This window comes from Fukomys damarensis, unplaced genomic scaffold (assembly GCF_012274545.1).
Source record: "Fukomys damarensis isolate Sample0158 unplaced genomic scaffold, DMR_v1.0_HiC HiC_scaffold_17, whole genome shotgun sequence".
Taxonomy (NCBI): Eukaryota; Metazoa; Chordata; class Mammalia; order Rodentia; family Bathyergidae; genus Fukomys; species Fukomys damarensis.
The window spans coordinates 81,710,632-81,727,053 of NW_022900929.1; the positions used below are offsets into that span (position 1 = coordinate 81,710,632).

The following is a 16,422-nucleotide window of genomic DNA, read 5'->3' on the forward strand; positions in this document are numbered from 1 at the left end:
TGGGCTCGGAAAGTGGGCTCGGAAAGTCCTGCCGGAATGCTTTGCTGGTCCCCTCTCTGCTGCTCTGCTTTGTTTAAATTCTGCTTGCTATATTCCTAGGGAAACTCCAAAGAAAGTAAGCCCCATCAATGTAGAAAGAAGTATATAAAGAAGAACAAGAAGAAAAAAAAAAAGAATAACAAACTTCTCTGCGGGCCTCTGGAGACTGGCAGGACTCCTCTCCTGAGCCCCCAGCATTAAAAGCCTCCTTTTGGTCCCCACTCCACGTCTGAGTGCTGTTGGGAGTCTCCCAAGGTTTTCCGCTGCATTAGTATCTCATAATGGTTTTATTATTCATTCATGCTTATTTGTATTTCATTCTTTGGTGATATGTTTATTAAATTTGTTAATTTTAACATTTTTTGTTTTCTTAATGTTAAATTGTAAAAGTGTTTTCTAGGAAATGCAAATCCTTTGTTGGTTTTAAAAATAATATAAAGTTATAAAAAGAGGCAGCACCTTTTTTGTTTGTTTTTTTGACACAGGTTCTCCCTGTGTAGTTCAGGCTGGCCTTGTACTCACTATATAGCCCAGGCTGGCCTCAAACTCACAGCGATCCTCCAGCCTTAGCCTCTTGAGTGCTGGGGTGACAGGAGTGTGCCACCATGCCCGCTATAAGACTTTTACCAGATACATGTTTTTCAAACATTTTTGGTTATTTTTTGGCTTTCCCTCCATTCTTTACATTTTTACTTTTAAAAATAGAAAAAATTTCCAGGCACTATGATGCACACCTGTAATCCTAGCTATTTAGGACGCTGAAACAGTAGGATGGTAAGTTTGAGGCCAGCCAGGACAAATTAGTGAGACCGTTTCTCAAAATTAAAAAACAAAACAAAACAAACAGCAAATGGAAAGAGCTGGAAATGTCCCCCAAAATTAAATAAACACATAGATTAGGGCTGGGATGTATCTCAGTGGCACTGCACCTGCCTGGCAAGCACAAACACAAAGTTCCGAGTTCGCTCCTCAGTACCAGAAAAAAAAATACAAACAAACAAACAAAAAAAAAGAAAAAGACATAATTAATTAATTTTGATAAACTTTAAAAACATTTGTTCTTTTTTTTTTTGGTACCAGGGTTCAAAGTTGGGTCATTTTGCTTGCAAGGCAGGTCCCAGAACCACTGAGCTAAATCCCCAGCCCTTGGACATTTGTTCCTTTTAAGTATTATCTAAGAAACAGTTTCCTAACTCTCTGCACTGAGCAACATTCCCAGCTCTTTTTATGTTTTATTTTGGGACAGGGTCTTGCTAAATTACCTAGGCTGGCCTGACCTTCTGACTCTCCTGCCTCAGCCTTCTGAGCAGCTAGGGTTACTACTGCACCTAGCTTAGTTTTAGGTCTTTTTGATTCATGTTCCATTTGCAGGTAATCTTTTTTTATACGAGGCCATATGTGACCCAGTCTCTTTTCTTTTTCTTTTCTATTTTGTACGTGGTCCTTGGTTTAGTCAGCATCATTCTCTAAAGACAGTACTGATACCCATGTGTACTGGGTTCCTTGTTCTACGAACATCAAAGACTGAGGTCCTGAGCCAAAGGAAGTGGTTAGGAGAGTTTTACTGGAAATAGGAAGAGCCACCCTTACACTCCAGGAAGGTCCCAAATGCATGGCCGGACACCCCTTCCCCATCTAGAGCTAATTACAGGTAAGCAGAGGATGGGAACTACTGTGTTATTTAGTGCTCAGCTATCACAGGAGGCCCTGTGGATTTAAAATGACCAACTGAGACTCAGGCTTTTAACCGGCTTATTCAACAAGGAGGGTTTTCAGGAAACTGGGATCCTAGCAGAAACTGTTAATTTGCATTATAATTTCCTGGAGATTCGGGAACTTGGTAGGGTGGCTGCACTTCCTTTTATAGGGGGCAGGCTGAATTCCATGCTTGCAATGGATTTTAAATACTCAAAACTCTGGCGCTAAGTAAGGAGCGACTGCAACTGCCTCTAGTAGGGAAAGGGCCGCCTCCTCTGCTCCCTGAAGAAATTCACTCTTTGTCCAAAGTCCTGCTTCACCGTCCATTCTTAGTTTTTATCAGTGTGACTGGTCAACGAGCTTCATCTCAGGCCCTCCGCTGGGCTCATACGCTAACTATATAAACTATTTTCTACAGCACCATCTGTTCATTGCATTTTCTTGACAAATTTTTCAGAAATTAGTCAACTATGTATGTGTCACAGCAATTAAAGGTAAGAAAAAATACTTTTCATACCTAACTTCATTTTTTATCATTCCCACCCGCTCCACTTGTTGCTGCAGAAAGAGTTTTTGAGACTCATGTTTCAGTCTGAAGAACTTCCTCTACCGTTTCCGGGTAAGGCAGATCTGCTGCAATGAATTCTCCGCTTTTGTTTGGGATTAGCTGGGCCTGGGTTTGTCGCTCCTGAGGTTCCCTCGCCTGCTTCCCCGGGACGGTTATCACCAAGGTTTCGGCTGGGTGTGGCGGGGAGGCGCCGCCTGGGCTCCTCAGAGCAGAGCTGGAGCTTTCTTCTCTTCCCTCCTCTCGAGATCTTTTTGGTTCGGAGACGGAACTCCGGACCTTGCGCTTGCGAAGCAAGTAAATCCCGGGTTCTAAAGATCTTAGTATCAAGGAAAGATGCTTTGCTTAAGGACGCCCCCAGCTGTCCCACAGGGGCAGTTTTTTCTCATACTCTTCTGCTGCAGCAGGTTTTTTGCTTGTCCTGGTATTGAGAAAGTTTCTCGTCTTTGCCAAAAAGCAGGTTATGCTTCTAGTCCTCCCCTACAAGCCACTGTTCTTCGCTCAGGGCCAGGGTTAGGAGTTTACTAGTCCTCGGCCCAGGATTTAGCTCAGTGGCACTGCACCTGCCTGTCAAGCGCAAGGTCCTGAGTTTGATTTCTAGTAAAGAAAGAAAGAGAGGGGAGAAGGAAGGCAGGGAAGAAAGGAAGGAGAGGAAGGGAGGGAGGGAAGGGAGGAATGTACTAGTCCTCCAGATGGCGAGGATCAGGGGTCAGAAGGCTGCACTTCGAGCTCGTCCCTAGAATCACGGGAACATGTGCACCCCTGGTTCAGCTAGTAGCGGTCTTCTTTCCTGCCCGTCGCTCTTGAGCATCCAGTACAGCGCAGACTCGCCTTGTGTCCAAGGCCTCCACCTCTGACAAAGTGACGCACTATCCACAGTTGGCCACTTGTTTACTTTGTTTTTTTGAGAAAAGGTCTCACTATGTAGTTCAGGCTGGCCTTGAACTCACTAGCACAGGCTGGCTTCAGACTCACAGGGACCCTCCTGCCTCAGCCTCCCAAGTGCTGGGATTACAGGTGTGTGTCACCACACCTGGCTAGTGTTACTTTTTTGAGGAATCTTCATACTGGTTTCCACGGTGCTTGTACTAGTGTAAATTCACATGCACAATGTAAAAGGGTTCCTTTATCCCCACAGCCTCACCAGTATTTATTTAACTTCCTGATAAACTTTCTTGCTGGGAATTTTAAATTGGATTCTCTAAAGGAGAGTGATGTTGAATTTTTTCATTTACTCACTGGCCATTTGTAGCTCTTCTGAGAAATGTCTTTGTTACAGTTACCCAGTTTTTCAATGCTCTTTTGTTTTGGGGAATCTAGTTCTGTGTCCAGCACGCTGGGTATACTGTGGTGAAACATGAGCCGCAAGGGATTTGGACAGCCTCATCCCTAAGGCAGTGCCAGTTGCAGCCCACATTCCCCGTCTTTTGGGATGGTTCTGCTGTCAATGGCTTTCCTCAGCAGACATTTCATGTTCCCGGCATCTCTGATTTCCTGGGGTCTCTGCACTGTTGACTTCATCTTCACAGCTTTGGGTACTCCTCTCTCAAGAGCACACTCTTGAATTCTCCATACCTACACGCACGTGGATGATGCCAAGATCTGTAACAAGGGTGAACAGCAGCTGGGCCCAATTAGATCATGCCTGCAGAAGCTTCTGAGTGCCTGGATGGCTGGACACTGAAACAATCTCAGGAAACCAATTCCTTAGGCGATCCTTCTTGAGCAGGGCGCCGAGTTGCTCTCTTCTCCATGAAAGCTTTACAGTTTCGCATCCTTAAACCTCCACATGCAGGGTTATACTAATTTGTGAAATGCCTTTAAACCATCTTTCCTATCATTCTGTTGCAAAGTACTTGGCTTTTTAAAAAATGCTAATCTTTTCGGCAACCTTGCTGTCCATAACACCAACTTTGTGGGTGCTTCCTTTCTGATGAAACTGAACTTTTCACATCTGCTGTTTTGCTCCTGGTTTTCACTGTGGGCTGCAACTGGCCAGGCTATGGGGGCGGAGTATGGTAACTCTTTGGAGCTCACATGTTTGTAGATTACTGTATACCCCAGATGCCAGCTATGGAGCTACAGGACTTAAATCTTTGTCCTGCTGTGTTCACATCTTGCTTTTGGTCAATTTTCTGTCCTCCCATTCTGCCCTTTTGGCATGGGAATGTTTACCCTGTGACACTGTAGCTTGGGATTATGTAACTTGTTTTTTACTTTTACAGAGGCTCACTGCCAAGAGTTTGCTTTGAGTATCAGAAGAGACTGGGACTTCTGAAAAATGCTGGAACCACTGAGACTTTGGGGAAGGATTATTGCTTATCTGGCCATATGTGAGATAGTATGTTGGGCAGAATTATAAACTTGGTATTGTCTCTATTTAGAGAGTAAGTGTGGTTTGAGGAGATATGTTTGGATATGACATTGACAAGGGGTGGGATGCGGCTGTTAGGGCACAGCTTCAACTCGTTTGCTTTGGGATCCACCTAGAAGAGGTGTGTCTGAGTGGGTCGTGGAGATATGGCCTTGAGGTCTAGGTCTGGCCTCTTTGTCCCTTCTGCTGCGGCACTGTTCTCCTGCTTTGCTCTCTCCCTGCCATGGACAAGCAGTTTTGTTCCATTTCACCCTTCTGCTTTTACATCTCTGCTTTGGAGCCAGCCAATCACAAATCACCTCTCTTCCCTTAAGTTGTAAGTGCTTAGCAACAAGAACTCTAACTCATATAGGTAGTATAGCCTTTTGTTTTTCTTTGAGACAAGGTCTCACCATGTAGTTTGGGCTGGCCTGAGACTCACTATGGGGCCCAGGTTGACTTCACGGTGATCTTTCTACTTCAGCCATCCAAGTGCTGGGATTACAGATGTGCACCACCATGCCCAGCATTTTTAGGAGACAAGGTCTCGCTGTGTAGTCCAGGCTGGTCTTGAACTCACTATGTAGCCCAGGCTGGCCTCCAATTTGTGGCAATCCTCCTGCCTCGGGCTCCTGAGTCCTGGGATTATAGGGATGTGCCACCAAGCCTGGTTTATGGCCATTTTAATGATGAATCAAATTTCCCCGTAAGGTCAACATTGAACCTAACCAGTGAATTTGATTCCGTTCTCATCCAGTTTGGGATATGACCAGGACTGTGGAAAGAATTAAGTTCACGAACCAAAGTACTGCCATACATAATTAAACTTGATTCTTTTCAATCCCATTCCCGTCTTCACCCACTTTCCTCCCTCTGTCTCTATTTTTTGTTTGTTTTGTTTTTGGAGACAGAATCTCGCTATGTAGCCCAGGCTGGCCTCCAGCTCACAGCAAGCCTCCTGACTCAGCTTCCCCAGTACTGGAATTATACCACCACACCTGGCCTCTCTCTTTCTCTAAATCCCCTTTGCCACTTTCTTCTTCTTGTGTTTTGTTCACATTCATGACATATAATGTTTACATTCATTGTGAGTATTTTGCATTTACATGACACGTTTTAAATCTTTTTCCTTCTTCTCTTCCCTCCCCTCCCCCTTGGTCTCCTGGACCCCTTCCTATTTGCAAAAGATGTCTCCCTGTTTCCTTCTATCCATTCTGTATTTTGCTCCTCTTTTGTATATTGCCTTTCTGAAATGAGAGATACCATACAGTATTTAAGATGGGTGTCTATTTCACTTAACATATTTTCTAGGTGTATCTGTTTTCTTACAAATGTATCCTTCTTTATAGCTGAGTAGTATTCCATTGTGTTTTGTTTTTTGTTTTTTTGAGACAGAGTCTCACTATGTAGTTGAGACTGACCTGGAACTCACTATGCAGCCCAGGCTGGTCTTGAACTCACAGTGATCCTCCTGCCTCAACCTCCCAAGTGCAGGGATTACAGGCGTGCGCCACCACACCCGGTTTCCATTGTGTATAGATACATTTTCTTCATCTGTTTCACTTTAGAGATATTTTACTTCCTTGGTTGGATTTACTGCAAGTTTTTTTTAAGGCTATTGTGAATGAGATTGTTTTCCTGCCTTTCCCCCCACCCTCAGTGAGTTCCTTATTAGTGTATAAGAAAGCTACTGATTATTTTGTAGTTTTGTATCCTACTTTTCTGAGTTTATTAGTTCTAGGAGACTTAGTGGGCTCTTTGGGGTTTTCTAGGCATACAATCATATCATTTGCAAACACTAAATCTGACTTCTTTCCTATTTATATGTCTTTTGTTTCTTTCTCTTGTCTGATAGTTCTGCGAAGTTTTCCTTTACTATCCTGAATAAGAGTGATGAGATGAAGGGCCGGGGATTTAGCTCCGTGGTTCCACCACCTGCCTCGCAGGCACAAGGGCCTGAGTTCGATCCCCAGTACCAAAAAAAAAAAAAAAAAAAGAGGGGTGACATGTCTTGGTCCCAACTTTAGAGGAAATGCTTTTGTTTTTCCCATTCAGTGTGATGTTGGCTAGGGTTAGTCACTTATCTCCTTTATTATACTGAGGTATGATACTTCTATACCTAGAGTATTCGGGGTTTTATCATGGTGTTAAATTTTATCCAAGGCTTTTTCTCCATCTTTTGAGATGATGTGAGTTTTTTCCTTGATTCTATTTATATGAATTATTTATTGATTTGTCTATCTTCAACCAACCTTGTATCCTAGGAATGAAACAAACTTGATTATGGTGTGTGATCCTTTTAACATGATGCTGAACTTGATTTACAAGTATTTTACTGAGGAGTTTTGCATCTAAAGCCATCAAGAGAAAAAAAAATAAAGCATCAAGAATATTAGTTTAAAGGTTTGTTTTTATGTCCTTATGCAGTTTTGGTAGCAGGGTAATTACTGCTTTTGTAATATGAATTTGCAAGAGTTCATTCTCTTCTATTTTATAGAATATTCTGAGGAGCCTTGGTTTTAGGTCTTTTTCAATAGCTTATTAAATTCAGCAGTTAGTATGTCCAGTCGTGGGCTTTTCTTTGTTGTGTGACTTTTTATTACTGCTTTAATCTCATTGCTTGTAATGGATTAATTATATAATTATGTTATTTATATGCTCTTGCCTTGATTTTGGTAGGTCATATGTGCCTAGCAAATGAAAAACCACTGCTATCATGTTAGCCCCATCTCTTCCTGATTTAGAGTGCAAGGTATCAATTCAATTGGAAGTAGGCTTTTGATTTTTCTACAGTTCTTTCTCAAGTAATACAGCAGCAGAGAGCAATCCCAGCTAGGCTCCTGGCTTAAAACACTGCGGTTAGTTGGCTCCTTTTCTATGCGTGATTTTCCCCTCCTTTTTTTTAGTACTGAGAATTGAACCCAGTACTGGGTTTTTTGTTTGAGACAGGGTCTCACTATGTAGTTCAGACTGCCCTGGAACTCACTATGTTGCCCATGTTGGTCTTGAACTCACAGCGATCTTCTTGCCTCAGCCTCCTGAGTGCTGGGATTACAGGCGTGCACCACAATGCCCAGCAGTACTGTTTTTTGTTTTGGTTTGGTTTTTTGCTTGTTTTTTAATTTTTTGGTGCTGAGAACCGAACCCAGGGCCTCTTGCTTGCTAAGTACTGGGTTTTTTTAGTACCGGGAATTGAACTTCACACTGAGCTACATCCCAAACCCTTATTTTTTGAGATTGGGTATTACTAAATTGTCCAAGTTAGGCTCTAACTTAGGATCCTCCTGCCTCAGCCTCCCAAAGTGTACGGATTATAAACATGGGCCACCACATCTGGCTTTTTCTACACACCACGTAAAAATATCAATCATATTAAATGCTGATCAATTATGTTTTCCTACCACAGATCGAACCCAAGGTACTATGCCTGACATCTTTAATCTTGGTTTCAAACCTAGTTTTATCTTTTCATATTACTACTGCCTACTCGGGGAGAGCAGTGGGGCAGACTTAGAGCATCAATTCGTAGTGATACTGGATCCAGACTCTACACCCTTCTCTCTTCTATGGCAGGTAGGATATTTTTTCTTCCTTCCCCAACTTTATTTTTCTTGTCCTTTCCTCCTCCATTTGAACATTTTCTTCCCATTTCCCAGTATCTATTACACATTTTAGTTATTTCCACTTTCAGTTTCTCACACTGGAGAAACAATGTGCTACCTATTTATTTAGAGACAAGGTTTCACTATGTAGTTGAGACTGACCTGGAACTCACTATGTAGCCCAGTCTGGTCTCGAACTCATATTCTCCTGCCTCAGCCTCCCAAGTGCTGGGATTATAGGCGTGCAACACCAAGCCCAGCTGACATCATGCTATTTAAACACGTGTCTGATTTACTCACTCAAGAGCATGGTCTTAAGGTACAGGATAGTTATTTTTTTTCATTCCATTGGTATAAATTTATTTATTTATTTTTTTAAACCAGAGATCAAACTTGGGTCCTTGTGCTTGCAAGGCAGGCACTGGAACCACTGAGCTAAATCCCTGGCCCTATAAATTGAAATTTTGTGCATTCAAATTTCATCTTGATATCTTAATGTCACCTGCACACACCCATCTGTTCTCATTTTATCCAGCCTGTTTTCATGAAATAGGCTCAGTATGGAACCTGGTAGCGGTTTCATGCAAACTTTGGAGATCTTTTGTAAATGTAGTCTTTTTATTTGGCAAATTTGTGGTTGCTACAATGGCATCTCTGCTTTAGACAGTTCAGTTGTTGAGATTGTAGACTCTTCTATTAATTTTCTGTTAAATTTGTTAAAATCAAAATACATTCATGTTGTATTCACAACCTCATGAAGACACTCAGAACTCAATATTATGTACAAATTTTGCAAGAAAAGTAGCGCATACATAGCAAGGCCTGATCTATTGGTTTGCTCAGTATAAAATTAAACTCTTGGTAAACTACAGGATATTTCCTGGCTCGATACTTTGTTGAACACAGTCTACTAAAAGCCAAGACGCTCAAGGAGTGCACCTACTTGTCCTTACGAGAAATGAAAGCCAAACACTTAAAAAGCAGGTCTTTTCTCTTTAAAAACTAGCTTTATTTAAAAGACTCTGAAGCATATTTAGCACTATGGGACACAAGCTTGCAATACATATTCAGGAAAGCCCGCCATACATCATTCTAGGTAGCAGGTCCATGTACTGACATGCCTCACACGAAGCGCAGAACGTTAGCATCATCCCCAGAAAGAACGGCCAACATCAGCAATGGCACGGCTGTCTCAGCAGCAGAGCCCCACCTGCCTTACTGTGGAATAAAAAACTAAAACACGGGAGACAAATTGAACTCCGATTTTAAATTCTAGCATGTTGATTAATTAGGGAAAAGGAATAGGATCAGAAGGGTGAAACTGTAAGAGTTGAGTATTTCCAAGAGAAAACTATGAGATTTTGGCTCAGTGGTTCTGCTGCCTGCCTCACAAGTGCAAGGGCCTGAGTTCAATCCCTGGTACCAAAAAAACAACAAAAAAAAGAAAACTGACTTACTATTGATAGCAATTACCAGAAAGTATTTCCATTGAGAATGTAACTGATTTAACTATCAGAAACTTTTAAACAAACTATCCAATTTCTACCAGTTATGAAGCCAATTTCTTTCAAAATTATAACTGCATACAAACTATATAAAAATAATAAACAATTTGAGGTAATCTAGTTTTCTCATATTTTGTTTTACCACAAAGTAGTTCATGAATCATTTCCTATTAATACTTCTTTATATCTAGTTTTAAAAGGCCGTATGTGAAAATATCAGACAAAACCAAATCAATACATAACACTAAATTTTAGCACAAAAAATAAAACTATGAAAATATGAGTATTCAAATCAAATGTAATGGGAAATAACATGGTACGGTATCTGGCATTTTAAAAAATATTGACTAAATCAGATTTATTACTACATCTTATCAATCAAACATAAAATATACCACAACCACCATGCCAAATATGATGCAGTATAGGAATATTAATATAAGTATAAATTTTATTATATGCTCACTGATACAGTAAAACTTTATTCAGAATAGTTTCAATTGGTAAGTGTAAAAATGTGAATATTTTAAAAACATATGCAGTTTAAAGCACTCAGAAGTAATTTTTTTCAAGCATATAATTTCAAATATACAAATTTGAATTGGCCCAGTATTACCTATTATGATAATTTTGGGTACTTCTTTTATTTATTTGTTTATTTTTATACTGGGGTTTGAACTCAGGACCTTGTGCTTGCAAGGCAGGCTGCAGAACCACTGAGCTAAATCCCCATCCTGGGTACTTGTTTTAATGACAAAACAAGAATGCTTTTAAACTACTGTTCTTAAATAAATGCCTCTAAAATTTAAAAAATTAAAAACTATCTTCAAAATTAAAATTTTCTTTAAAGTCTTGAATATTACACTTTTATTAACAAATCCTTTTATCAGGTAATACAAAGTAAATAGCATTCAAGTCCTTCTATCAATTATTACAAATTCTAAGTTATCTTAGTCATTCCTTAATAAATGAAGACTAGTACTACCATTTGTTTTGCTTATGGTAGAGTGAATGATCTTGTTTGGTTGAGAGATATCAACTTAAATTCAAAGTCTGCTGTACAATAGTAGTAGTATAGGTTTTCAAAAATCCTAATATGCACGGTCAGTTAAGATAATTCTTTTGCAAAGTATACCAGTAAACAGATCAAATTTTAAATAAGTATTCACTATGAGTATCATGAATTGCTAACACCAAATTTTACTCCTTTCTCACATTTCAAAGACATCAGACCATCTAATCCATAAATATTGATGTTTCACATACTTCATAGAGTAGCTTAAAACATACCAGCATAAGAAATAATTAATATTACATAGTAATTTCATCTGTCATGGGAATAAATGTTGGACAAAGTCTGGAAACATTTTATTTTCCAATTTGAATTACAGTAATTTTGCCACAGACCACAGCACTAGTGCATGTATTACTTTAGACATGCTCTAAGAACAAAACAAAAAAATTACTGCAAAAATACATGTCACCAATGTGGAACACACTCAGATTTGTATAAAAGTACTGAACTAATATCCCAAAAGAGGTATATGTAAACAGTACATAAGGAAGAAATAGTTTTAATATGAAACAATCATTGAAGTCACATACATCATGATAAGAAGCAGGACTTTCTTTTATAAAAGATAACATCTTAACAAGCAACATCATCTATACATCTACAGAACAAGAAAAGTACAGGTAATATAAGTTTTAATATAATCCCAACTAATGCATGATTGACCAAATGTGACAAAGATGAAGCTTCTCCACTGGGTTTCACTGTTTTAGTTAAGCACAGGCAGCCTCTGATGGCCGCTTTCTTCCCTCATTTCCCCTTGGCCTCCTGTCTTGGGACAATGCTATCCCCAACCTCCTCATTCTAGAACGCCTGCAAACCCCCATCACTGTACACCACGAGTCGGAAAATGTAGAGGTGAAGTTTATAGTGACCTACAGGGTAAGTGGAAGAGAAGGGGAATTTACAAAAATTTGGAAACAAGGAAACCTCTGAGTAGAGAACTGGAAGACAGCAGACTTGGAAAAAAAAGTCTAAACTACGCAGGAATGGAAGTATAGGTCAGTGCCAGCTAATGTGCTATAAATACTGCTTTCCGTGGTGCATGAGTTGTGGTCAGACTGTCTAAAGTGTCATATATTAAAGTTCATTCTGAAGATCCTTTTTTTGGTACTGGGGGTTGAACTCAGGACCTTGCGCTTGCCAGGCAGGTGGCAGAACCACTGAGATAAACCCCCGGCCCCTGAAGATCCTTTTTTAAAAAAGAAAATTTAGTATCATCTTCTCTGCAACCTTCATTCATATTTTAGCAGACAAAATGCTTTTCTCTTCAACTGTAGTCAACTGATAGCATACAAGAAATAGAATTTCTGATCAAAGGAAAGATGGGAAATTTTGAAGCATAGACCTTCCAGGAGGGAAAAGCCAAGCCTGTTGATACAGCATTTCACCAGAGAGTTTAGATGGTAATAGGGCAACTGGGAAATAATCCACATTAACAACTTAACTTTCCTAATCACATCAGGGAAAAGGAAAGATTTCTGCTTCTTTCTCTTGCATTGGTTCACTAAAGAAAACCAAGAATTTAGCACAATAATAACAGTTTACTGCACTATGATTGAAATAAGTTTTTATGAGGTTCTCTAAGAATCTTATCATTTATATTGAGTTCCAAGCCACTATTTATAAATGTACTTTGGGAGCCTGGATGCTTTTCAACTTTTTAAATTATCTAAAACAGCACAAATGTTCATGCATATGAAGCCTCTACACAAGGGAAAGAGAAATCCAAAACATGTTAGAACTTCCTTTATAAAAATCATTGTTTATACTTTTTACTACTAAATACATTTAGTATGTAGGGTAGTAGGAACTAGTGCTTTAATCTGTTCAATACGCACAACTTAAACGAAGACTGCTGGTACTTATTTTATGTGGAGGATGAAAGTCAGCAGATTTCATGGTGACTCACTCTATTTGTTTTCTACCATTAGGCTCAGCTGGGAGTCTTAAAAAAAAGCCCAAACGTGGGTTTCTCTTATGCTGTGCTTATTTACGAGGCATAAACACCAGGATAAGACAATCTTCAGTGCATGTGTATAACCTCTAATTTGATAATAATACTAGCAACACTGAAAAATTTCACTCAAAAGGAAAATGCTGATCACAAATCTGCTCTACCTGAAGAACAATTTCCTTTATAAGCTAAGCTCTATTAATGTTAGGGCATCCAATAACATGCAGAAAAATGTGGACCAGGAACCCTTTAGCACACGAGCAAATCCACCAGCAACCTGGCCTTGGTGAGTGAGCGAGCCTAGATGCCAACAGGCCAAACTTTAGCAAAATTTGAGACTGCAAAGAAACTCAGATTTGCTACTCAACTGTGTGTGCGCCTTTGTATTTAAGTATGCATAAGACAAGGCCTTTCTGAGGGAAGGAAAGACTATAGCCCCAAAAGTTTATAATTCTACATACACATCGTTCCATTGCTGGTTTTTTTTTTTGAGACAGGGTCTCACTATGTAGTTGAGACTGACCTGGAGCTCACTGTGTAGCCCAGGCTGGTCTCGAACTCAGTGTTCCTCCTGCCTCAGCCTCTCGAGTGCTGGGATTACAGGCGTGCACCACCATGCCCGGCTGCTGTGTATTAAAATTGATGGCAGCTCATTGCTTTTCCTAAGAATGCCCTATCGGTTCACGCAACAGTCTTCTTTGGGTGGAATAGGTCAAATTCTCTGGCCATTCTCACAGTTCACCACTTTTCCTACCCGAAGGTATGTAACTTCGGACAGGTGTTTGGTAGAGAAAATGTGGAAGCACTAAGGAAATTAATTCAAACATGGAAACCTTTATTAGGTGCGATTACGGTTTGACTGTGACTCATGTCAGAATCAACCCTGGTTTTTCTTCAGAATACTTACAGATTCTTAGTAAGGTGACTTGAGCAGCTAAATAGTCACTTGTGTTTTTAAAAGTAATTGCTTGAAAAGAGAAAATGAATCACTTTATAAATCAAATGATTTTAGACTATCTTGCAAGAGGCCATTTCATTTTTCACAGCATAGCTAACTACTGAAACTATAAGCAGTACATTGTTTAATACACTGCATAATCAATTTTAACAATGAGCACAACTCAGAGCTACCATGTGAAGTGTGGACTTTTGAGAGCATCAGACGGAAGGTTATCCTCGAAACACCTACTGCTGTGGGCTGGGGATGTCCTCAGCAGTACAGTGCTTGCCTGCCTAGCATTCACGAGGCCATGGGCTCAATCCCCTGCACCACAAAAGACAAAACCTAGTTCTAATGCAGTCTTAAAGTCATGGTCTCACACTAGGAGTAGGCTTATAGCATGCAGTGCACCGTTTCTTAAAAATCAGCACTCAACAGGATTTAAAAAACAAAAAACAAAACTAGGTCTTACATGTTTATAAAATTATTTATCTCTAAAAAACTATAATGTACGCACAATAGGACCTTCCAGTATGTACTGAAGATCATCAATGCCAGCATCAGTCCAAAAAACTGTATTACAATCTGCTTCAACTGGTAACATTTTCACACAAAGGAGTAACTAGTATTGGGGTTCCTAGTGTTTTTCATTTTCTAACATCATGGTGATATACATACACAACTACTGAAAATATCTTCATACTCATCTCTAGCTAGTCAAGTGTAAATGAAGGAAACCTTGTATTACCTTGTACCATATGAAATTGCTGTTTTGTAAGTAAAAATTAAAACACTGTATTTAAAAAAATAGGTTTATTCAATCAAAATATGCATCAGCATTTTTCTGATATTAAATATTTAGTGTTCATAAAACTATTTTGTCAGAGTATATAAACTGTTTAATCCTCCAGTTACTGTTTCTCAATTGGGAAGTGTGTTGCTTGCCTGTTTTGAGACAGGGTTTCCCTATGTTGTTCAAGCTGCTGACCTCGAACTCACAGCGATCCTCCAGTCTCAGCCTCCCAAGTGCTGGGGTTACAGGTGTGCACCACCACATCCAGCTGTGTTTTCTTAGAAAAAGCTCCAAAGGATGAAGAAGACGGCGGTCTCTTAGCTAAACGTCCAGCGGCTATGAGGGTTGTGACAGAATCTCGCAGTCCAGGCCTTGCGTGGGCAGCTGGAGACACACGAGGTGAAGTCCTGCCGTGTTAAAGTACCGGCTCACATTTGCTAACCGAAGGGTGTTTGTGCGCAAAAACGGATGTCTGCGATTTACTTAACAACATGGTGTCGCTGGGACTCATGCTGCAGTAGTTACTTCTGTGCCATCACCACTGCCTCCAGCAATGGGTCGCAGGATCACAGCGGTGCCTGTTAGGGAGCTTCACCAACATCCAAGCACAGAAAGGCTTGCTGTCGACTATCATACAATGTCTTTCTTTGTTTATTTGGCCACAGGTTATAATCTGCTTTTACAATGAGGTTTTGCTGCTACTTTGAATCTTATTGCGCATACTCGCCTGTGCTCTCCAGCAGTGTACTCTTAGGTCCCTTTTCAAACTTTAACCAGTAACAGGAGAAGTTCTATAGCCTGCAGCAAGGCCTTGAGTTAGCTTTCACCCTGGCCATTAATTGGTCTCTGTTTAGAATGGGATACTGATCTTCTGTGAAGTTCACTTTAGAAATTCAGATCCTTATACCAAGATTTTTCACACTACTACCGTTTTTTTCCTTTTTGTTGCAGTACCAGGGATTGCGCTCAGGACCTTGCGCTTAGCAGTCAGGTACAGTGCCATTGAACTACAGCCCAGACCCTACTCAGTAGTTCTTTTGCTAGCAGAGCCCTCTAAGACTTTCCTCATTTGTAATATGTTCCTGTTATAAATTATATAAATGAAAGTGTTCACAATTCTTCTGAGGACACTGTATTAGTTATTTCTTTGGAAAGCAGTAACAACACGATAAAGAAAAATTAAGACTATAATGCTATCATAATTCTAAGTAGTACAACTGGAAAATGCTTTACATCAATTTTCCTTATTGCAGTCAATTTTCAAGTGATCTAATACCAGCAATTTCATGTGGTACAAATTAATAAACAAGTACTGACTGAAAATCTGCTATATGCTATGATGTGTCTCTGACTCATCCGAGTGGATACCCTGGAAAGACTACTCTGAATGTGTAAAAGTCCCTAACTCTAAAGACCCTAGTGGAGGAGGCATCTGGTATCACACTGTATTACTTTTTAAAAATCCACTGAAATGTATGCTGTCCCCCACGTTATAGACACATATATTATATTTGGAAAACATGTTAAATGCATCCTTGAAAAAAATTTTGATCTAAGTATTTCATGTGCTATGGCCGAAGGTCAGTTTCTGAAATATACAATTTTCAACGATTCTAACTTTTAAAAGTTAACGCTGGCCTGTAATTGTTATTTTGAAGCTTCAAGAGGCTTTGTTTAGGACAAATAACCACTAAGTTTTATTTATAAACGCTTCTAACGTACCCCACATACATTATTCTCATTGACAATACCCAACAAAGTTAACACAGAACCTGAACTAGTAACGAGGCGGAATATTAACGAAAAACCGAAAGATGAGACAACGTAGCGCACTGCACTCCCGCCAGCAAACCTCTGTGACGCAGGCGCTCACGCGTCGCCGCCCACGGCCGCGGGCC

General features: G+C 40.0%; 1 protein-coding gene across 1 annotated transcript in view; it reads right to left on the minus strand.

The window, feature by feature from the left end:
- Nucleotides 1-3,004: 3,004 nt before the first annotated feature.
- Pygo1 (pygopus family PHD finger 1) overlaps nucleotides 3,005-16,422 on the minus strand; it is a 32,850-nt gene continuing 19,432 nt past the window's right edge. Inside the window, exon 4 of the mRNA XM_033765331.1 lies at nucleotides 3,005-3,038. Within this exon, the coding sequence (XP_033621222.1) occupies nucleotides 3,005-3,038 (34 nt within the window). The remainder of the gene's footprint in view (nucleotides 3,039-16,422) is intronic.